The 24,377-nt window shown below is 40.0% G+C and overlaps 2 protein-coding genes, 1 long non-coding RNA gene and 1 other non-coding gene across 4 annotated transcripts; 2 read left to right on the top strand and 2 right to left on the bottom strand.

The window, feature by feature from the left end:
• Positions 1-207: 207 nt before the first annotated feature.
• LOC111471381 lies at positions 208-2,204 on the bottom strand. The gene is made up of 3 exons (XR_002715190.1): positions 2,134-2,204; positions 1,058-2,056; positions 208-393 (listed from the first exon to the last, which is right to left on the bottom strand). It is a non-coding gene; the product is annotated as an uncharacterized LOC111471381 (long non-coding RNA).
• A 1,076-nt stretch (positions 2,205-3,280) lies between these two features.
• Positions 3,281-3,418, bottom strand: LOC111471385. Its single transcript, XR_002715194.1, has one exon. It is a non-coding gene; the product is annotated as a small nucleolar RNA Z247 (small nucleolar RNA).
• Positions 3,419-5,077: 1,659 nt separating this feature from the next.
• Positions 5,078-6,983, top strand: LOC111471355 (sucrose transport protein SUC8-like). The gene is made up of 2 exons (XM_023117069.1): positions 5,078-6,638; positions 6,731-6,983. Exons 1-2 carry the CDS (start codon positions 5,363-5,365, stop codon positions 6,946-6,948), a joined length of 1,494 nt encoding a protein of 497 aa, XP_022972837.1. The 5' UTR covers positions 5,078-5,362; the 3' UTR covers positions 6,949-6,983.
• A 3,758-nt stretch (positions 6,984-10,741) lies between these two features.
• On the top strand, positions 10,742-11,815 carry LOC111471370 (photosynthetic NDH subunit of lumenal location 2, chloroplastic). Its single transcript, XM_023117092.1, has 2 exons — positions 10,742-11,234; positions 11,584-11,815. The coding sequence occupies exons 1-2, from the start codon at positions 10,782-10,784 to the stop codon at positions 11,680-11,682; spliced, it is 552 nt and encodes a 183-aa protein (XP_022972860.1). The 5' UTR covers positions 10,742-10,781; the 3' UTR covers positions 11,683-11,815.
• The last annotated feature ends 12,562 nt before the right edge of the window (positions 11,816-24,377 follow it).

Here is a 24,377-nt window from a genome sequence, read left to right as displayed (position 1 = left end):
AGAATGAAAAATGTGTTATGATTTTTCTGACATTCCCCACCCTAGACACAGTTGATTTTAGTATCCAGGAGGCCCTCAACATGAGCTTGAAACTGCAAAAGTATACGAGGAGCTTCTGTACGATCATTGTCACGATCCGATATTTTACTATGAGCTGTGACTCAAAAGTCAGTGTGTATGCAAAGAAAAAGTTGAGAAGGTGTAAAGGTGAAATCATTTATTCCTATGACTGAAAGTTTCAATACAAAGATTCAAACAAATGAAAGTTCCAAAAAAAAAAAAATGTGAAAATCTAAATGCAAAAGAAAAGACTGGACTGACACCCCGGGACATGCATTCCTCTGTGACAATTCACCCTCTGATCCACCCTACCTCAGCCCAACGCCCACGTGCCTGAAAAAAAAAAAAGAGATAGCAGAAATAAGTATAAAATTATACCCAGTAGGTCACCTACTTGTAGGCTCTCATTGCATTCTAAGCTTAATAGTCAATCACGAGTTTCTCATTAGCTCTAGGACGTTCGGTTCTAATCTTAGGCCCTTGGGACTTCTATTGTTCTTCGTCCTCTCATTTAGTACATAAGAGTTCTTTATGCTAAGTTGGATTGACCGGTATCTCTCTACGAGACGCTGCCTCCACATGACTAACAGAGACTACATGGTATCTTGCCTAGGGGTGTGCTGAGTCCCTAAGCCCATAATAGTCCCCCTATGGGGGCGCGACCCAACCCGTTCCCATGCAGCTAATGGGCTATACTACGTGGGGACACATTTCCCATGCGAAACGACTAGGATATGTAAGAACTGAACGGGACCTCTGGTCCTCCCACGAAACTATAGACACCGTTTAGACAACTAGCAGCTTAAAAACATCCCTAAGGTACAACGTTTACCATGGTGATCTGCTAAGCTCCTAGGGGAGGGATTGATCTAGGCTCAGTGACTGGTCACTCTAATCCTAGATCCTTAGGCTCATTCCTAAGACGTTTACTAGACATTATAACGTTTTCTAAACATTATCAAGAGGGAGCAAACATCAAGAATCATATAAATTATACCGTTTATGCAAAAATAGGCAATTATGCTCAACGGGGTGATAACGTCCATCAACACCTGGAACGCAGAGTTCACAATTTACCCATCCTTCTTTCAGCATGCATAAAAAATTACACACTAAGCGGAAGCATAAAACATGTTTAACTTATTATGGAAGCATATATAATTGGTCATACAACATGTACTTTGCAACCTAAGCTCACAACATAGAAAAGTCCAATCACATAAGGAAACTAATCTAGCATGCATGCATACTAAGGCGATTCCAAGTATTTCTTCCTAAGTTCCGTGTGGTGACCTACTTGGTTGACGCGTGCCCTTTCGCTAGCGCGTCTGTGCTTGTAAGGTGTCCAAAAACACTGATAATCCTTGATTAGGTCCTTATTCATATAAAAATATTATTAAAATAGGAATAAGGACAAACAGAAGGTAAACGGATGAAAAACGAGCCTCCCACGCGCCCTTATGCGCCGACCACACGCCAGCCACGCACAGGAAAGGCGCTAGTCGCAGGCTGCACCCACGACCACCATGCGCGGACTGCTTCAAGCAGTCGCGAGTCGGGTCAATTCGGCCAATGGTTTGATTCACTACGGTTCGGCCTGGTTCCTATTGATGACACGCGTCATCATTTCGCTAGAGCTGCGTCGCTCCAGCCGACACTCAATGCGTGTCGCCGCCTGCCGAGCCGTGTTCTGCCGCCCGCCACCCTTTTTTTCTTTTTCTTTTTTGTTTTCTTTTCTCTCTCTCCTATAATATGTAGCCCTTTTCCGATCCACCATTTTCCAATTTTCACATCTTTTGATCCGGAGCTCAAATCAATATGGTTCCTTCGGAAAAGTTCTATATCGTGTTGAGGAATATGTCTTGATATTTTTTTTCGTGATTTTAGCCTCAACATAGAACGAGATTTGAGCCACGAGATTTGAGCCACACAAGTGCGCTTACTGTCTTAGACTATTCCCAGATTTCTGCTAAGTTTCTTCACGATGTCGGCTTCCCTAGATGAACGGATTCAAACATTAGGTCTTGATTCATAAAGGTTAGTCTCGAATCTGGAAAACATTCAAGAACTCACCTCGATTCTGGACTAAGTCTCGGTGGCGGCTCCTCGATTCTCCCAACCCCTCTCCTAGTCTTCCCTTCCTTTTTTGGTGGCCTCTATTAGGGTTCCACTTGGACCCCTATAGTAGGTGGAGGGGCAAAATGACACATTTGCCCCTCCATGGGCTTGGGCCAATTTATTGATTTATTTATTTTTATTTTTCTTTATTTCAACTTTACAATCGTGCATCAAATAGATCAACGAAAATTTATTGAAATCATCAATGAAGCTGATATAATATTTAAAGTACTGAACGTCTAGAGGTGCAAAACCCCAAACATAAACAAACAAAAAAAAAAAAAAAAAAAAAAAAAAAAAAAAAAAAAAAAAAAAAAAAAATCAGTTCCAAAGGTGATAAACTAGTGTGGTAACTAATGACTTTTTGCTACTTGAGATGAAGGATGTCCAAGACGTGCATGACATTGAGTGTGAGTAGTAGATTTGCTTACTAAGGCGTGCTTGAGATCATCGACATCAGATGGCTTGATAGAATAGAGACCAGACTCACACCTCCCGTCCAGAAGACTTTTCCTCGACTGTTGATCCGTAATAAAAAAAATAGCAAGGATGTTATTCAAAGAATGCGTCATTATTATGGAAAAATTTATGAACAAAAAGAAGATGTTTGGAAATTTCAGACATATGCAAAATATTACGCAATACAAGAGGATGAGCAGTAGTATTAATTGAAGAATGACCGGTATGCAAAATCTGCAAACCTGCTCCATTGCCAACTCAAACTTGTTCACCTCCATGATAGCGTTCACGAACAGCGAGATGATTCAGGTCACTGGTGATATGATCAGTGGCATTTGTGTTGCTGTACCAATTGGGATCAATCTTGCAGGAGGAAGTAGTCGCTAGTGCCGCAGAAGGAGGTTCATCTTGATAGCACTCATCCATCCTATACCAGCAACGAGCAGCAGTATGCCCCACTTTGCCATAGATTTGGCAAAAAGGACGAGCCGAAGGGTCATGACGATCACCGTAGGACGAGAGGGCGCTCCACCTCGACCGTGATCTCCACACCCACGGTTCATGTGCTGACCACCATGTCTAGCATAATTGGCCAAAGATCTAAGATTTAACTAAATTTCAGCCAGGTGTTGTAGTTGGCGAGCTTCAAACTTCATTATATGTGCAAACACATCATCAAGCGTGAAGGCTTCACTCTTGGTAATCATCAAGGTGACGAAGGGATCATAATCAGGCCAAGACTAGCGAGGAGATACATGATCACGTCATCATCCCACAATGCAGAGTTGGCGGCGGCCAGCGCTTTGATCTTGCAAAAATAATCTACAGCAGACAGATCGCGTTTCTTGGACGTGGCGAGCTCAACATGGATCTAAATAGTGCAAGCGCGAGTTGATGATGAAAACATCTGCTGTAGGGTATCTCATGCCTCCTTGGACATAGTAGCGGCAACCACATCGCAAAGCATCTTCTTAGACATGGAGTGGGAAGGCCGTTAAAGACCTGTTAATCCTGATCCTACCTCCGATCATAGGCCGGATTAGATACCAAGTCAGCACTAGCAGCAATTGAGAAAGGAACCAGCTTGGTCGGTGCGACAATGGTTTATCGAGGTAGTCCATAAGCTTCGTACTCGGTAGATAGGAGAGGAGCTGGGCTAACCATCTGATGAAGTTGTTTTTGGTGAGACAGATTGTGACAGTGTGGTGGAGAGGTATTGGGGCAAAGGTCGACGCCATGGTAGATGAGATCGTGTTGGAGATGGTGGATGGGGAGAAGGAGGAGGAACAAGAAGATATGATAAATATTGTTAATGAATAAACCTTGGCTCTGATACCCTGTTAGGTTGAATGGCGCAATGACCTTTATGGGTCACGACCAGGAAATGTGTACAATGAAGATATATTTGTGGGCCTTGATCAACGGCAACAAATTAAGAAATCAGAAGACCCAGCTCCAAGAATATAGATATAACCTTCTACTTTAACATTAAGAACTAGAACATCAATCACAAAATTAGTTAGGTACGGTATTTAGGAGATTCTTGTGCCCCTCAATTAAACTCAACTTTATGCCACATATAGAACAAATGCATGGATGAGTCAAGGAATCTACAACAAACCGAGTCACTAGCTAAGCTAATCTGATCTTTCCCATAATGTTCCAACTACTCAATAGTTAGAACTAATTAGAGTTTTCTCTAGTAGATGCATGCATATTGATTGATTACACAAGCAATAACACTTAACAACATCGCTAACCAATCCACCCCAAGCTCCCATAAAAACCCTAGATGGGTACAACGTGCTCTGAAGAGTCGTGTTAATGAGACATTATGATGCGATGAGCAGTCTTAAGGGGCCAGATTATTGAAACCTAGAGAGTGAGGGTTAGATGAATCAGTAAAAACCCGATTGGATCAAAATCTCAAACATAGAGCTAGGGGATTCAATACTCTACTAAAGCTCATCTGAGAGTTTTCGATGTTAGTAATTAGCCTCTAACAACGTGTGACTCATCAAAGAAGGTCAATACCCCACAAAAGCTTGTCTAGGAGTTGTAGATCTCAATAATTAGTCTTGGATAGTCAATGAGTCATTTAAGATGTTCAACACTGTGCAAGAGCTCATCGAAGAGCTACACTACACAAATGTGATAATGTGATTCCTAGATAACTAGTGACTTAACCAGGGTTTAGTACCCTACATATGTATAAGTATGGTGCTTTTCTTTTTTAGATGGATCTTAATGCAACAAGTTGACGATGGAAGCATTCTCAATCATGTAGTTATAGGGGAGCAATAGATCAAAGTCATGTTTTGATTTCCATTTATTTTTGTCTTGGGTATGTTGGTTCGAGTCTTTTAAACCTTTCATGTAATAATTTTACAGGCAATGTAATCATATTTTGAAAATATTTTGAAGTTAATGATTATATGTAATCATTTTTTGGTACTTGCCACACGTTGTCAAATGGTAACTACAAGTCCCACAACCTCATCCTATTTGGGATTAAAAAAAGAAAATGGAGGTCAAAGGCATCATTTAAGTTTATTTTGAGACCACACCAGATCTACACAACACTTGGTTCCCCTAAACTTACTTCTTCAACATTTCTGTTTATGGCTTCCAATTTTGAGAGGGTTGATTGCTATACAAGTGTCAAACAAGCGCCAATCTCCTCACCATTCATCAGTGCAACAAGGGAATATCTTTACTAGCAAGCATGGAGCATGGAGATACTGTGAGGAAGGCCAAGGGCGTGGTCTCCCATCCTTCAAGTTCCTACAAACAAATCATAATAGTCGCGGCCATTGCAGCCGGACTCCAATTTGGTTGGGCTCTCCAACTTTCGTTGCTCACACCTTACGTACAACAACTGGGAGTTCCACGCACATGGTCGTCTTTCATATGGCTTTGCGGCCCAATGTCAGGCCTCATTGTGCAGCCCACTGTGGGGTACTACAGCGACCGTTGCACCTCTAGGTTTGGGCGTCGTCGGCCCTTCATTGTAGCTGGGGCTGTCTTTGTGGCGGTTGCCGTTTTCCTCATTGGCTTCGCTGCAGACATTGGGCATTCCGCGGGGGACGAGCTTGCCAAAGGCACAAAGCCAAGGGCTGTGGCCATATTCGTGGTTGGATTCTGGGTTCTCGATGTGGCTAACAACATGCTGCAAGGCCCTTGTAGGGCCCTGTTGGCAGACATGTCTTGCAACAACCACAAAAAGATGAGAGTGGCGAATGGGCTGTTCTCCTTCTTCTTGGGCGTAGGGAATGTGTTGGGGTACGCAGCTGGGGCCAATAGCCAACTCCATACACTCCTTCCATTCACAATCACCGAAGCATGCGACGGTTATTGCGCCAACCTCAAAACCTGCTTCTTGATAGACATCGTGTTGCTCCTCACGGTTACCACGTTCGCGATGTTGATGGTGGGTGAGAAGCCGTGGGAGCCCCTACACATGGACAAAGAATCAACGCCCTTCTTTGGGCAGTTGATGGGTGCGCTGAAGCAGTTGTCGAGGCCCATGTGGATCCTGATGCTGGTGACAGCCTTGAACTGGGTGGGTTGGTTCCCATTTATAATGTACGACACGGACTGGATGGGTGCGGAGGTGTACGGAGGAAAGCCGAAAGGGAGTCCGGAAGAAGCCAAGTTGTATGAGATGGGTGTTCGAGCAGGGGCGCTGGGGCTGATGATAAACTCCTTTGTGCTTGGGTTATCCTCTTTGGGGATAGAGACAGTGGGCCGTGTTGTAGGAGGGCTCAGGTGGGTGTGGGGAATTGTGAACATTATATTTACGGTTTGTATGGGAGGCATGGTGGTGGTTACAACGGTGGCAGAGCGCTGGAGGTCGGTTCATGGGTTGGCCCATCCGCCTCCCAACGTCAGGGCTGGAGCCTTCTCAATCTTTGCAGTGTTGGGGATTCCACTTTCGGTCACTTTCAGCGTTCCCTTTGCGCTGGCATCCATCTTTTCTTCAAATTCCAACGCGGGGCAAGGTAGGTACCAAATTCCTAACTTACTTCCCTCCCTTGGCGCTTTACCTATAAATGACTAAGAAGGGGTATTTGTGTAATCCGGCGGGGCACAGGGCTGTCCTTGGGAATCCTGAACCTGTTCATAGTGATCCCACAGCTTTTAGTGTCGGCAGTTAGTGGGCCCTTAGACGCAGCCTTCGGGGGAGGGAACTTACCGGCGTTCGTGATGGGTGGAATTGCGGCCTTTGCAAGCGCCATGTGTGCCATCTTCCTGCTCCCCGACCCACCACCTCAGTCTGATGTCTCCTTAACAATGGGCGGTGGCCATTGATTCTTCCACCACTCTCTCATTCTTCCAAATTTTGTATCAACTTCTTCCTTAGTTTACCAGATAGTTAATCAAAATAGCATAATTTATGTTCAATTACTCTCTCCTATGTTTCCATTACAACATAACATACATCATGATGGCGAGTGCCTAGCAGGAACCAATGCCTCTTTCAAATTCAAATGTGGTAAGGGAGGACACTGTATCGTAGAATGCCTGCATCACAAGGACCACAAGGACCAGGGAAATAAGCAAGAAGGTAAGGTCTGGGAAAGGCAGAAACTTCAAAATCCAAATGAAAACTAGCGAGAAAGGGGAGCACCACCACATGCTAGAGCCGTGGCACACGCCCCCACAGGTAGAAGTTTGGAGGACCCTGATGTAATAGTAATAGGTACCCTTCCAATCCTTGGCTACTTTATGTATTATTCGAATCAGGCTCCACATTCTCATTTATAGCAGAAGAATTCGTTAGGCAGGCAAAGTTCGACATAAAACCTTTACAAATACCCTACACTGTTTCCACTAGGACTGGGCCTTTTAGCCACTCATAAAGTAAAGGGCACCTAGATTCTTATATCACAACACATGGAAATGACGTTGATAGTCTTATACATAAATGACTTCGATGTTATCTTAGAGATGGATTGACTAGCTGACAACTATGCCTATATAGATTGTCGGGCAACGGAGGTATCAATTAGACCACTGTCTGGAGAAAGTTTCATATTCGCCTGGAGTTCACTCCCAGGAATATAGCCATCCCCACTCCCTCACATCAATCCCACGAGCCTGTTATCCATTCTCATTCGATCAAAGTACAAAGAGGAATGTTCGAGAGACATCTCAAGATTAATCTCAGCCATGAAGCATAAAGGCTGATCAAACATTGAGCATGAATGTTCCTAGCCATCATTACCAAAGCTAATCAAGCAAACATCTATATATATCCTCCATACTAGTAGTAAGGCACTTTTAGAATGACTTTACAGATGAGGCCTACCCCAATCAGAGAGATAGACTTTGGGATCGAGTCAGAAATCCAACCGGTCAGAAAGAGCTATTAGGCAAAAGGTTCATAAGACCAAGTGTCTCACCGTGGGGAGCTCCTGTACTTTTTGTATAAAAGAAAGACAGTTCCTTTCGATTGTGAAAAGACTATAGGGAACTCAAAAAGGTCACAATAAAGAACAAGTACTCACTCCAAATGATCGACAACCTCTTCAATCAACTTCAAGGGGCATCAGTGCTTCCCAAGATAGACTTAACGTCAGGATATCATCAACTAATGATCAAAGAGGAAGACATACCAAAGACAACCTTCAAAAGCAGGTATGAACACTACGAGTTCACAGTGATGTCATTTGGAGTAACTAACGCCTTTGTAGCCTTCATAAACCTAATGAACTGAGTATTCAAGGACTTCCTCGACACATTCGTAATCATCTTCATCGATGATATTCTCATTTAATCAAGATCGAGAAGGAACATGAAACCCACCTCAAAATGGTATTGACAAAGTTACGAACCAATCAACTATATGCTTTGTTTTTTAAGTGCGAATTTTGCTTCCTATGGTGGCCTTTCTCAGACATTTGGTGTCAAAAGAAGGTATGTATTTCCATAGTCTCACTAAAGTTGAGGCAGTAATGAAATGACCCCAACCAATTACGGTCACAGAAGTTAGAAGCTTTCTAGGAATAACAGACTATTACAGGATGTTTATAACGCTTCAGGGAGAGGTCTGAGATGTGTACTAATACTAATACAAAATGGAAGAGTGATAGCATATATACCTCTTGCCAACTAAAAGAATAAAAGTGCAATTATCCCATATATAACCTAGAGCTAGCAATCGTGGTGTTTGCTCTTAATATGTGGCGACACTATGTATATGGAGAAAGAATGCAAGTGTATACAGACTACCAGAGCATAAAGTATCTTTTCACGCAAAAAGAGTTCGACATGAAACAAAGAAGATGGTTGAAATTAGTAAAGGACTACAATATAGAGATCTTGTACCATCCTGAAAAAGCCAATGTTATAGCCGATGATTTAAGCCGGAAATGCTTGGGGCCGACATCAAGTTCTTAGTTAAAGGCTTAACAATGAGACTGGCACAACTAACGATCACTAAGAAGGCGTATAATTGATGCTCGAAAAATGACCCTTACCTCAACAAAGTCTTGCAACAACAAGAAGCTAACCGTCTTGTGAGAGGATGGTTGTGCGTATCCAAGGACAAAGGACTAATGAAGAAAGTACTCATAGAAGCCCACAGTTAGCCATTCGCCATCCACCGTGGAAGCACCAAAATGTATCAAGACTTAAAAGATCTTAATATTGGTGGCAAGAGATGAAATGATAAGATATGGAACCACCACAAGAGGAGTAAGATTCAGATTACCTTGTTGATCGAATATCTCAAGGCAAGAACATTGTTTGAGATTCGAATCACTCCACAAGCAAGATCGATCATGTCTAGCTTGAATGATTCTTGTTGATCAAATATCTCAACGCAAGAACACTTGTTTGAGATTCGAATCACTCCACGAGCAAGATTGATCATGTCGAGCTTGAATGATTCTACATGCAACCTAAACTACATAGAACTGCAAAGAAACTTAGTCATTGGCTAAAGAAAAGCACAAATGCTTCTCTTACTATATTTTCCAAGTCTACCTTACAAATACAACATACATGGCTTTATATAGTCTCAAAATGAAACTATTAAAGACATTCCGAGAGTTGTAACATTCATACTGACCATAATTAGTCATTATGTAAATGTAACCTAAAGTAAATAAAATGTTTTAAAATACAATAACTCTAAATTACTCTAAATTGTAACCCACCCAAAATTTATAACAATCAAACTTCATTCTTCTTCAATGTGGCGTGAATTGAAACATCTTTTGATAATTTTGACAACCTTTTCTTCACATCTTCATTGAAGTATAGTGTATGATTGATGTCTTTTGATTCATATCAAAACTACTTATTCAGTAAACAAGTGGGTCCAACTCTACATGGAGGAGATAGTTCGATTACATGGAGTTCTTGTATCAATAGAAGTCTGCAAAAGGCACTAGGCATGTAGTTAAAGTCCAGTACATTCCTTCACCCTCAAATAGATGGTCAAACAGAAAGGCTCGACCAAGTATTGGAAGACATGCTAAGGGCATGTGTAAAGGACTTCACAGGAAGTTAGGATGAGTACCTACCTCTCATTAGGATGAATACCTATCTCTCTCATTAGGATGAATACCTACCTCTCATGGAATTCGCTTATAATAACCGTTATAGGGCCATTGGGCCCCCTACAAGACAGGATGAGATGTCACTTCCCTTCCTTTTGGGAAGAAGTGGGAAAACAACAGCTGGAATTGATGCAAATCACCCATGCCGCAATCAAAAGAAGGTGCTCAGGGGAACTAAGCCCTAAGTTTATCCGTCATTTTGAAATACTAGAAGGGATAAGACCGATGGCCTATAGACTCGGACTATTTCCAAACTTATCTACGGTACACAATGTATTTCATGTATCCATGTCATGTGAGTATACTCCAGACCCCAATCATGTATTTGCACACGAATCACTTTCCTTATATGCTCATGTTCTTAGCACATGCAAGTTATTCCACAAAAGTAGATCAAATTTAATGAATTATTGTTTGCGGATCCCTTTTTACAAACAAACAAGGTAGCGACAAAGATAATGGGACAAAGACATAAAACGTATGGTTGTGAATGAATGCAGCAGATAGGAAGGTAAGGTAAGGTAAGGCCACAAAGTGTGTGTTTTTCCATAAGGAAATTAAAGTTTATCCAAAGCCATGCCTGCCTTCGCCAACGCCACCACGCTCTTCTCCTCTCGCATTCCCACTCCCCACAGATGCCACCGCCACCCCTTCCCCATCATCTCCGCCTCCCTTTCCATCCAGCGCCGCCACATCGCGACCGCCCTCGCACTGGTGGTCGGGCTGCAGGCTGCAGCACCTCCCGCGCTGGCCCAAACCTGGGGCACCCACTCGTTCATTAAGGAGCGATACTTCCAGCCGGGGCTGTCGGGGGAGGAGGCAGTAGCAAGGATAAGGCAGACGGCGGAGGGACTCCACAGCATCCGCGACATGCTAGAGACCATGTCGTGGAGGTATGTCATCTTCTACATTCGTCTCAAGTCGGCTTATCTCTCCCAAGACTTGAAAACTGCCATGTCCGTTTTGCCACAAGCTCGCCAAAATGACTATGTTAAGACTGCTAATGAGTTGGTCGATAACATGGCCGAGGTATGTGCTTTAATTACCATTTGATTTGATTTTTTTTTTACAAATTATGCATTGGAATTTGTTTGTGAGATAAAGTAGAAATTTAGAGGGCAGTTTTGAATTATGAAATGCTACTATCCGTAATTCCCGCTAATTTAGGGAATGATTATAAATTTATAATTAAAGAAGAAAAGTGTGAATCTGCTAATTTAGGGAATGATTATAAGTTTATAATGAAAGAATGAAAGTGTGAGTCCTTTTAGAAAACCCAAAAACAAAGTCATGATAGCTTATATCCAAAGTGGACAATATCATACTATTGTGGAGAGGCGTGTTCATCTAACATAGAATAATTTGGTTTGTGTTTCAGTTGGATTATTACATTCGCACACCCAAGGTGTATGAGTCATATTTGTATTACGAAAAGACACTCAAATCCATGGATGATCTGGTGGCCATACTGGCATAGCTTCAGATATTAGCACTTAGGAGTCATCAAAGGGAGGCCTCATCTTCCATAAAAAATTAGTCTTTTATTACAAATACATATGTAAAATTTGTTTATTGGACACTAATAATATGCCTAAAATCTTTTAATCTTATCATTTGTTTTAAAAAGTTCTTAGGTTTAATATATATACAGATGAAAAAGTTTACGTGCATCTCATTGCTCTTCTATGTACTCTTTGTTCTCGGTGGAAGAACAAAATTGTATGATACATGTTAGGATTTAGAGATGTTTCATTGTGTTTTCATTTTGAGAGTACTATTATATTTAGGATTTTAAGTCACAGTTCGTCAGTGGTCATTGTGTTATTGATGGACACGAGGATTACAATCTTTTAATTCATCATAGGTTACTTCAAAATTTATTTTACGAGCTATAAATAGATATGGTTAGTGTTGTTTTAGTAAGAAGAGTGAAAGTTTATATTATGCTTCTTGTCCATGAGCTTGTTTCATTGCATTTTTTATGTATAGATTTGCATATAAGAGTCATTTAAGTAGTCTTGATTAGGCTATCTTGTGGAGTGATTCTAATCAAGGGTTTATCAACAACTTTTTTTTACTATTGTTCTTAATCATAAATCTAATCGATTGCAAAACTTTTCATTGGGTTGATTCCATATCATTTTTGGAGTTCTTGGCTAAAGAACAATTTGATTTCATTCCAAATGATTACAACTCTCGAGAGTTTGATCTAACAACCTTGTTGAATTATAATACCTTAATCTAAATGTATCCAAAAACTTCAAAACGATAAAGAATTGCCTAAAAACAATAACACTTGTTTGAAATTCAAATAATTCCACCAGTAATATGGATCAAATCATTTTAAGCATGCAACCTAAACTACATAAAATTACCAAATAACTTAGTTATTGACTAAAAGAAAGCACAAATGCTCGTTTTATCGCATTTTCCTAGTCTATTTTACAATGACAACATCATAATTTTATATAGCCTCAAAATGAATTTTTGACTTCCCTTGATTAATTATAGTTATAAAGTTCATAGAGCACTAACTAGCTTCTTAAACCTTCTATTTAAGTTTAGAACCACTAACAATCTTTCTAATTAAACCATAAAATTTGGTCCATAATTTAACCACTACTACCAATTCTTCTGTAGTTCTCCCTAAGTTATAATTTATTCTACTAAGTCTACTAATAATTCTCCTAAAGTTACTTCATAAGTTAGTAACTTATTCTACTAAGTCATTTATTAGGTTATAATCTCTTCCATAAACTTGACTTTGTTCGAGATTCATCACTCCCAGCAATTCTCGCAACTCTGCAAACCTAAACCTTGCTAAGGCCTTGGTTAGAATATTTGCACGTTGCTCTCTAGTGCATACGAACTCTACAATGATTTGTCTCTTCTCAACACACTCATGGATGAAGTGAAAGGGAGTGTCAATGTGTTGTTGCTTCTGTGAAATATTGGATTCTTCATTAGTGTAATCAGAGATTTGTTGTCGACGTAGAGAGTTACCAGCTTTAGTACACTTCTATTCACTTCATTCAACAAATTTCTCAGTCACAATGCTTGACACAATGCTGCAATTGTTATCATGAACTCGACCTCACAAGAAGATAGCACCACAGTTTGTTGCTTTTGAGATTGTCAAGAGATCAACTTTCTGTTGACATAAAACGCCATTCCTTTGGTGCTTTTTCTATCATCAATGTCTCCAGGTAAATAACTATCGGTAAAACCGACTAGTTCTACGGGACTTTGCCATCTTTGATACTTCAACTCATAGCTTGTGGTTCCCTTCACATAGCAAAGAATGTGCTTAACTACTTGATGGTACATAATAGTGGACTTTTCCATGAACCTACTCACTATTCCAACAACATATAAAAGGTCCGGACGAGTATTAGTCAACTACTTCAGACTTCCGATGACGTGCCCATCCTTAGTGGAATTCACCAAGCTTCCTTCCGTATCTTTTCCTAGTTGTAACTTTGCTTCCATGTGATACTTGGTCAGGTTGCACTCAACCATCTTAAATTGCTGCAACAACTTCTTAGCATAGGTCGATTGCTTTAGCATGATGCAATCTTTCCTTTGGTCCACTTCAATACAGAGGTAGTACGTGAGTAACTCGAGATTAGTCTTCTCAAACTCTTTCATCATTTTCTGCTTGAACTCTTTGACGTCATCCAGACTTGTACCAGGAACGATCAGGTCATTAATGTGCACGCCAACCATGAGTGTTTCAGCCCCATTATTTCTTGTATACATTGCTTGTTTTTGCGAGCACTTTATGAAGTTGACTCATTTGTCATTCGGTTTCACTGACCTTAAGAGTGAGTCATAGAGATCATGACTATAAGGTTGTCACGAGCTGATTTTCAAGGCTTCAAAACTCAGACCGTGACTAAAAAGACAAAAGCGAAACAATTAAAAAGAAATTAAAAGAGAGGTAGAATAATATAAAAAAACAAAAGAGAAACAATTAAAAAGAAATTAAAAGAGAGGTAGAATAATATATAAAAATATCATATAATTAAACCGAGGAAAGAGAAGTTTAATTTCAAATATTTTAAACGGGTTACCAAATATAAGAGGAAATTCAAAAGACTCCCAAATGACATAAAACAGAGTAATGCTCTGGAACAACCCCCTCTGTGACCACACAACTCTCGAATCCTCCTCCATCTCGACCGGTAGCCTGCGAACACCTGAAAAAGATAGGAAAACTAGGACAAGTATAAAAACTATACTCAGTAAGCCACCTACTTGTAGACTCTCAATAATACCTACCTTCTTTGATGTAGGTTGGAACTCCTATTTTTGATCCAAATCGAATACAACTTCTTTCATAGATTATGAGCCTAATTCTCCCTAGATTAATATACTCAAATTTTAGATTCTAACCTTAATATTTTTCCGCAGATTTGAAGGAAATCCGAGAATAAAGATTCAAGAACTACCTTGTAATTTTTCTCGTTTCTTGATGATTTTGGACGATTCAAAGGTCCAGAATATTTCTCCTCTAGGTTATGTGAAGGTTTCATGAAGAAGGCTCGACCGGAATGGACTCCTTGTGGTGGCCGGAGCAACAGTTACCTCTCTCTCTCTTCGTTCTCTTTTCTTTTCTTTTCTTTTCTTTTCCCTATAAGGAGGGGAGAATGACCGAGTTTACTCAGGGGTTGACTTTGACCCTATTTCTAATTTTCCACCATTCTTCTTTTATAATTTTCTTGAATTCCTTCTTTATTTTTAAGCATTTTTCTCTCGGTACTCATCTCAAAATTTGGCCTCTAAAACCATTCAAAATTTGACTTTAAATGTAAAATTAGATTTTAAATTTTTTTTCGAATCTCGAATCTTACAAAGGTTTTATTAAGGTTTTATTGGAGTCCAAGTTAAAGATCTCTAAAATCATAAAAGTGGACATTCCGATCACCTCAGAAATGACAAGTTACTTTTAACTTGACTTTAGAGTAGAGGTTCAAGCTCATTATAAACTTGTGGTTAATAGGAATATGTGACCACCTTAATGGTTGTCCCTGCTCACAAAGTTAAGAATGTGGAACCATCATGGTAGACTAGCAAACTCTGGAGTTGAGGACAACAGAAAAAGGAAGAAGTTATGTCACACCTTCACCATCGGAAGAGAGGAAGTCCAGACACTATGGAACGGGAATTTACCTTTGAATGGATTATAAGTTTGATCCCTCAGAGAAGGTAAAAATGGTGTAAAATTTACAAGAATAAGTGCAAGTATACGCTATCACAAGTAGTAAGTAATAAGTAATTTATCAATTATACATCGAACCTATCTTTAATGAGAACATCAAAATAATGAGAACATAAAATAATGAGAACATCAACCATAAGGATGTCAACGGGTGTAAAGAAACAGAAAATAACGAGAACATCAACCATAAGGAGGAAGGTTGGGTCAAGAGAAATTAAATAGATAAGTTGTTGAACTTTATCGTAGATTTTAGCTCCATTTAATAGATTTTCAAGCCCATTTTCGAGGTCATGCATGATGATTACTTCCAGAATCGTTTTCTAATTTCTATTAATAATGCTCTCGAAGAATAATTATTTATGCCCTTTAATTACTTTCGAGTATCCTTGCAATGGAGCTAGAGTATTAAAGAGAATTTTATCCCTCTCTTCTTTCAAATAAGAAAACAACTATGTATGTAAAGTGACGAATTAAACAAACTATTAATGATGTAAATCGTTAATAAAAATTTCTTGATAAACTAATATCACATCGTCAACATGCTTAAACTACATAAAACTCTTCCGTCTTCATTATATGTTTTAGCTCTCCATACAAACTGTACTAAAAAGAGTAATCCACATCTTAATCATATAAAATCGATAAAATCAGAAATGAAAGTAAAGGATTAAAGAGTTATCAAGCTTTTGTTGTTGTTCTTTAATGAAAGTTCCAATCCTTTGATCTCTCACGTCCACATCTTTGCCTTAATCTATCCTTCGTGGTTTTCTTTTCCTTCTGTTGTCAACAACTAATGAATTAGTGTTCTTCTTCTTCCTTTCTGGTTTCATACCAATAGAACCCTCTTGTGTCTATTTTATTTTTTCCCATTTTGTGGCTCTCCCTCTTTTAGGTAAATTTTCATTTTATATTGGTCGTTGCTTCTCCATTTAGGGCGGAAAATGAATAAGTCTTCCACCTAGAGTGTTCCTAATTTGGTAATCAATGTCCCGTGGCTCGCTAATTTGGATCATAATTTTCATGTCATCCCCAAAAAATTTGTTTTCTGAATTGCTTCTATCATCCCGGTCAACAATTCGTTTCCAGATTTGATAGCAGGGTTGTTTCTAGATTTACTACTGTTTTTAGATTTACTACAGCAGAATGGTTAAGCATAGATGCTCTAAAACTTTATCAAATAACTCAATTAAATCAGCAGTTAATAAAAAAATGGTGAGTATGAATGGAAAGTTAGCTACAAAAAGACTTGATACAACTCTAATTTTGCATGAGAACTACAAAAGGTTGAGATTCACTTCCACACACATGGTTGCTTGCGTGATACTTGTAAAGCATGCTCAGGTAGTGGCTGAATCTTGAGATAACACGATTTAGAAATATACTAAGTGATAGTAATCTTTTCGTAGCTTACAAATAAGTAAGGCCAGCGGGAGACTTGGTATGTTGCAAGGGATACATGAAATTAGGATATTATGCATACATGTGAGGAATCAACCCTAAGCTGAAGGGAGACAAGCTACCACACTAGGGCTTACAAGCAGTTCCCTAGGGTCCCATATAGACATCCAAGAGGGTGTTGTGCTCGGATGAGTGGATGTTGAGTTATCACTACCAGATGAGACTCGATTAGGTCAGCCATGAGCCCAACTAGAGCCACCCAAGACGTACACCAATAGGTTTTCAAAATAATTAACTAATCCTTTAATAGTTTGTATTAAACTGAGAGGAGTGTTAGTGCTCTGGTGAGCAACTTAGCAGGGTGTCATGCTAAAAAGAAAGGTCTTCGGTTGGCCACATGAGAAGGAACTAGGAGACTATGTTTGAAGATAGAGTAGGGACCATACGAGTCATGACAAGGTCAAGATACCTTTAGATGTTTGAAAGAAATAACATATCGAACACTAATTTAAGAGCCGAGAAAACCTATTATGTCCTTCGACACAACTTATGCCCATAGAGTTTAAGGACCTAACAAATAATGTCTATCGTTATGACTCTCTTAATATGGTCTTCATTATTGTCATTGATCCCATACCAATGCTCTTGAGATTTAGAGTGCCAGTATTGAAGTTGTGGTCAGGGGTGACACCATGCAATTAACACAACTATCAGTCTAGCCATATCAAACCCCACTTTGAGCCTAAGCTTTCATGGTTTTGCATTTTCGTTTTCTCAAAAGGTCACATACCAATGGAATAGTATTCCTTAGTTATATACTCGTGATCTTCTCTTTATTTAGCCAAATGTGGGACTCCTATCCCAAAAATCCTCAACAATGAACAAATGTTGGATATGACCCTATGACCCACGATCAAAATATACCGAAATAAATAAATGAAGCAGAAAGAATAATTTGAAGGGAGGGTTTCTTAGAACAAAATAACTTTAAATATTATGCTTTTTAATTCTGTTTGTTGTTGTGAATAAAGCATAGGTTTGAATACTATTTATAAGGTAGAAAACACGGATAAATTTCCTAAACTTTCCTAACAAGTTAGACGCTACTAACCATTCTCATAAACTCTAGTAATTTTCTTAAACTTATTCAAGTTAATAACTATTAAATATTTTGTTAAGTTAAGCTTATTGACTCACAGTCTCGACCCGTTCGTGGCTAGATAGGCGTTATTTAAGGGTCGTCGCCTTATCTATCTATGTGTTTATCTACGTAAATAGTGGTTGAGAGGAAGCAGTGCTCAAGGCTTGTTCCATCCAAGGGAACACCCCCAACACAATCAAACGCATCATATAATGTGTAATATGTGGTGTGGGGTTGGGGTATCAGTACTCATCTCATTCCCAAACCATGCTTCCTTTCCTCCATCTAACCAACCTCCCCACATCACCCTCACCCGCCGCTCCCAACAACTCCCTCCATCCAAAACCAACACAACAAACCCTCCTTTTTGCTCCCCCAATTACTCCCCTTTACCTTCCTTCAATCCACATTTCGTCACCTTCCCATCATCTCTCCCCCTCCCCCTTTACCCCGTATCTTCCATGTGCTTATATTCACATTCCCCTCCCATCACTTTTCTTTCGGTTTTGGAGCAACATTTCATATTGATTGTGACACTCGAGTACAAAATGAGTATATGAATAAATCGATACCACATCTGAATTAGAGCAATCATGAGCAAATGATGACTAAAAAAGACTTTTTAAAAAAAATGAACCATCACTATTTATACTAACAAGATGTATCCTTTTTTGTATTCATCAACCATAACAACTCTAAGATTAAGCCGGCTTTAAGTCAAATAATTTTATATTGGATGACATCTTAAGAATTTTCTTATGATGTATGTGTTGAAAGAACTCATGTTAATTCATGAGGATAGTTTTCACTCTTACAACTAAAAAGTAAATAATGGGATCATGTCGCAGAGGATCTGATTTCGTTACACCAATGGAGACGTTTCTCACTTATATACTTACTATATTTCTTTTTGTTGCCACTTAAGTTGCCCTCCTGCCTGTTTTCATTAACTTGGTGAATCCAAAAGGTAAAATCTGCAAATAAGTAGTTGGTAACGAAAGAAACAATGAAAAAAAAGGAAGGAAAGTAGGTGGTGAGGAGTGAGCACACGTGGGAATGGCAGGAGAAAAGAAAGCAGTGCAGGAGGGGACAGCTGAGTTGAGATGAAAACAAGACATGCATGATTGATAATACCCCACCTACATCACTATTCTTTTACATACATTCCCCTCTCTTTTTCCTTTCCTTCCTTCCTCATTCATTCATATCATACAAACCCTATTCTTTACTACATTAACCCACAAAATCAAAGCCAAAAGCCTCGAGCTCATGTGAAATTGTTTTATTCCCGCTAATAGATATTGTTCTTTTTAAACTTTTCTTTAAGATTTTTAAGACGGTCGAAGTATATTGTAATAAAAATGAAAATAGTGTGTGGGTGGAAGGGTTGAAGGGTACCCCTACAAATGGTACGAAAACAGAGGGAAAGGAGGCCTGCCCATGAGAGTTGTAGACTTGTACGCCTACGCTCCACAGCTTTTCCACCCAAACTCCTTTTCTCCATCTCTACCCTAATTTATTAATGAATTCATGGACCCACTTTAAGTTTCACCAGTTTATTTCCCTTTATAATATGTCCTCTTTTGATCTTTTCTTTTCTTTCTTTTTACGTTTCTTTTCTTTCTTTCTTTATAATTACGTGGACTTTTCATTAAATTTACCCATGCTCTTTTGTCTACTTACAAGTAACTTCCTATTTTTTTCACAATTTTAAGAGATAACTAATTTTATTTAGATGATTTAAAATGTAATAGGTTGAACATAGATTCGAGGTTCTCAATCCATATTTAACTTAAATTTTTAAGGGCCCAAGACTTACTTAATATAGACTCTACTGCTTCCGTATCTGAGGCGGTCCCATCAGTGCCACCCATTAGTATGGAAGTCCCACCCAGCCAACTGCCTACCACGCTTACACTGGATGTATTACAAGCATTCATGTCGACCTCAAAAGAAAATCAAGCTTTGATGATCTAAATGATGCATATACCCGTGGCTAATCAGACAACAGTGCATGGAACCAGAGATTCAGGGACTATAACCGTAGAGTCCCGTTACCTGAAAGATTTTGCGCCACAAGGAGAGACTATCACTTGGTGCTAGTTTAAATAAGCCTACCATCGTAAGTACTATCCCATCACTGCCAGAATGAAAATGAAGGCAACATTTCTCCAGTCAACATGCCCCACATCGACAAGTTACAGTTAGGATCAGCCAGTCATCCCACACCCCAGTTCAAGAGAAAAGGACAGAACAGAACCACCCCAGAACTGGTAGACCGCCCCGTGGCTGCACTGATAGGCGGGGGAAAGCCTCGGTGCAAAACAGGATCATTTGTCCTAATTATCGGCGTCCTCACTCAGGAGATTGTAAAGTAGGAATAAATGCATGCTATAGATATGGTCAAACAGGGCACTTTGTAGCAGCTTGCCCCTCAGAGGAACGATTAGCATACCAACCGACCTGCAACACAAAATCACAGGGGTCAAGGTGCTCAGCATTAATAGGGGCGAGCTATAGCCCATGCAACCACAGCCAGGCAAGCTCACACAGTTGTTATGGGTACATTGCCTATCTTTGGTCATTTGGCGTTAGTGTTATTTGATTTAGGTTCTACATATTCGTTTGTATCTTAGGAATTCGTTGAGTTAGCACACCTAGAAAAGGAACCCTTAGAGACCACCTTGTCGATATCCACCCCTTTCCACCAGCTATTGATGGCTACTCATAGGGTTAAGGGAGGTAGCGTAACAGTGTCAAGACGTGTCATCGAAGCCACACTAATAGTGTTAAGCATGCAAGACTTCAATTTCATCTAGGCTATGGATTGACTAGGCGAGAATCGCGCTCTGATAGATTGTGAGACTCGAATAGTGACTCTTAGACTCCTGTCATGGGACAACTTTTACCTACAAGGGAGCCACTTCCAAAAGAACCCCAAGCGTTATAACAGCACTGAAGGCTAGAAAGATGATTCATAGTGGCGCAAGTGCATTTTTAGCCAGTGTAACCTTAGACAACAATAACGAGTAGACATTTTCATCAGTACACATCGTTAGGGAGTTCTTAGATGTATTTTCAGAGGATTTTCCAGGTTTTTCCCGTCAGGGAAGACAATTTTAAGATTGATCTAGAACCATGAACTACACTGATCTCCAAGGCACCCTAAAGAATGAAACCGGCCGAACTCAAGAAATTGAAGGAAAAGTTACAGGAGCTGTTGGATAAGGGTTTCATTTGACCTAGTGTATCACCATATGGAGTCCGTGTTCTGTTTGTCAAGAAGAAGGATGGGTCTCTACGACTGTGTATGATTATAGAGAGCTAAACAAGGTCACCATAAAGAATAAGTACCCCTCCTAAGAATTGATGACTTGTTTGATCTCCTACAAGGAGCAACAGTCTTCTCCAAATTTGACTTTAGGTCAAGGTACCATCAATTGAAGATTAGAGAAGAGGATATACTTAAGACAACCTTCAGAAGTCGTTATGGACATTACGAGTTTCTTTATATGTTCTTTGGCCTTACCAATGCACCAACAGTTTTCATGGAACTAATGAACAAGGTGTTTAAGGAAATTTTAGACACTTTTGTTATAATGTTCATTGATGACATTCTAGTATACTCTAAGTCAGAGGCAGAGCATGAAGAGCACCTGAGAAAAGTCCTGACAATACTGAGAGCCAAGTAGCTGTACGCCAGTTCTCAAAGTGCGAGTTGTTTGAAGTACGTTTCTGGGTCATGTGGTGTCAAATAAAGGGATCATAGTGGACCCAGCTAAGATAGAAGTAGTGACGAGGTGGCCAAGGTTGACCATGATCACTGAAGTGTGGAGTTTTCTAAGGCTAGCTGGATATTACAAAAGGTTCGTCCAAGACTTCTCCAAAATATCTTCAGTGCTAACTCAGTTAACCAAGAAGGGCAAGCCCTTTGCTTGGACTCCAGCTTGCGAACAAAGTTTCTAGGAACTCAAGGGGAGGTTGGTGATAGCACCAGTTCTCACAGTTCTAGATAGGTCAGGTAATCTCGTGGTGTACAGCAACGTTAATACGAATATGCTTCTAGGGCGTGTGCTCATGCAGAAGGGTAAGATGATAGCATATGCTTCTAGGCAACTGAAGGAATATGAATGAAACTACCCCACTCATGACTTCGAGTTAGCAATGGTAGTGTTTTCTCTAAAAATATGGTGACATTACGTGTATGGAGAAAAAGTTCAAGTCTTCACTGATCATAAGAGTCTCAAGTGTCTGTTTACGCAGAAAGAGCTCAATATGAGACAATGGAGATGGTTAGAACTTGTAAAGAATTAGGGCATCGATATCCTGTACCATCTAGACAAAGCCAATGTTGTAGTTGATGCATTGAGTAGGAAAGTCGTTCTTGTTTCTGCGATGATCACCAATCCGGAAAAGTTACAAGATGATATGAAGAGGGCTGGAATCGATGATATAGTTAGAGGTGGTATCGCTCAGATAGCACAGATGACCATACAACCCACCCTACGAAAACAAGTTATTGATGCCCAGAGGTCTGATGAACACCTTAGTAAAGTGTAGAGTCAGACTGAGGCAGACAGACCAACTGGGTATTCTATCTCCTCAGACGAGGGCCTACTATGGCAAGACCGCCTATGCATTCCTCGAGATGAAAAAAATCCTGAAAGATATTATGACTAAAGCCCATGATACATTTTATACGTTCCACCTTGGAAGTATAAAGATGTATCAGGATCTGAAAGGATATTATTGGTGGCCAAGGATGGAGAAGAACATAGCGAATTTCATAAGTCGTTGCTTGACCTGCCAGCAGATGAAGGCTCCGATACAGCACCCAGCAAGATTGTTACAACCCTTGAATGTTCCTCAGTGGAAATGGGAAGCAGTTTGTATGGACTTCATCTCGGGTTTGCCAAAGACCAAGCATGATTTCAACGTAATTTGGTTAGTTGTAGATAGACTGACCAAGACGACCCACTTCATTCTAGGAAAGTTCATATATCGAGTGGATTGGTGGGCTCAATTATATACCAAGGAGATAGTATGCCTGCACGGGGTACCCGTGTCCATAGTATCAGACCGAGACACCAAGTTCACCTCTCAGTTATGGAAAAGTCTCCAGAAAGCACTGAGAACCTAGTTAAGGTTTAGTACAACATTCCATCCTCAAACGGATGGACAGGCTGAAAGGCTGAATTAGATCTTAGAAGATATGTTGTGAGTCTATGTCAGAGATTTCTCAGGGTTCTAGGATGAACATCTGTCTTTGATGGAATTTGCCTACAATAACAGTTATCAAGCGACCATCCAAGGTCCCTTTCGAGGCACTATATGAGCGTAGGTGTCGAGCACAAGTGTTTTGGGAAGAGGTAGGCACATAGTAACTACTAGGACCAGAGTTGGTTCAAGTAACCAACGCAGCGGTGCAGAAAGTCAAGCAGAGAATACTCACCGCACAGAGTCGACAAAAGAGTTATGCATATTGCATAAAAAGGATCTTGAACTCGAGGCGGGTGACCATGTGTTCCTGAAGGTAGCCCCTATGAAGGGGGTGTTGAGGTTCATAAAGAAGGGAAATTTGAGTCAAGGTTCATAGGTCCCTTCGAGATTCTAGAGAGAGTTGTGGCTGTGTCCTATAGAATTGCCCTACCACCGAACCTTGTCTCCATACACAATGTGTTCCACATGTCCATACTGCGAAAGTACACTCCAAAACCTACCCATGTGATCGAACATGAAACGCTTCCTCTTTGGGAAGATCTATCTTACGAGGAGAAATCTAGTAGAATTTTGGTTGAAGACACTAGGCGATTGCCCAACAAAGTTATCCCCTTAGTGAAGGTCTCATGGGGTAATCACCATAATAAGGAGGCAACCTAGGAAATAGAAGAAAACGTGAGAAGAGCCTATTCCAAACTCTTTCAAGAGATGTCAACTTTCAGGGATGAAAGTTTCTAAGGAGAGGAGAGTTTGTAACGCTTAAAAAAAAATCTGGTCAAAGTCAACAGAGGGGTAAATGAGTCATTTTGCCCCTCCAGACATTATAGGGGTCCAATGACCCCCAATCAGATCACCTGCAAAAGAGAAGTAAAGTGTGAAAGAAAACTTGAGAGAAGAAAAGTAAGCAGTCAGAGTACTCGTCGAACCACTACTGGAAATTAGCCTTCAATCGTGAATCCACACACAAAGACCCTTCTTGGAAGGACAAATAGGATCGAGAGGCCGACGCTCCATTTCTGTCAAGATCCGAGATCTCACGAGGTAAAATTCTTGACTGAACCTCTTCAAATCTGAGTTTTTATTAAATGAATCTAGTTCTGAAATCTAGATATATTCATCTAGGAGCAACTCTTCATTGGAACTGTGAAGAAATTTAGCCTAAACCTTGATCTGAAAGCGGAAACTCGAGAAT

This window comes from Cucurbita maxima, unplaced genomic scaffold (assembly GCF_002738345.1).
Source record: "Cucurbita maxima cultivar Rimu unplaced genomic scaffold, Cmax_1.0 Cma_Scf00051, whole genome shotgun sequence".
Lineage (NCBI taxonomy): Eukaryota > Viridiplantae > Streptophyta > Magnoliopsida > Cucurbitales > Cucurbitaceae > Cucurbita > Cucurbita maxima.
Note: the sequence above shows the minus strand (reverse complement) of the source record. Positions and strands in the feature narration are given on the sequence as shown.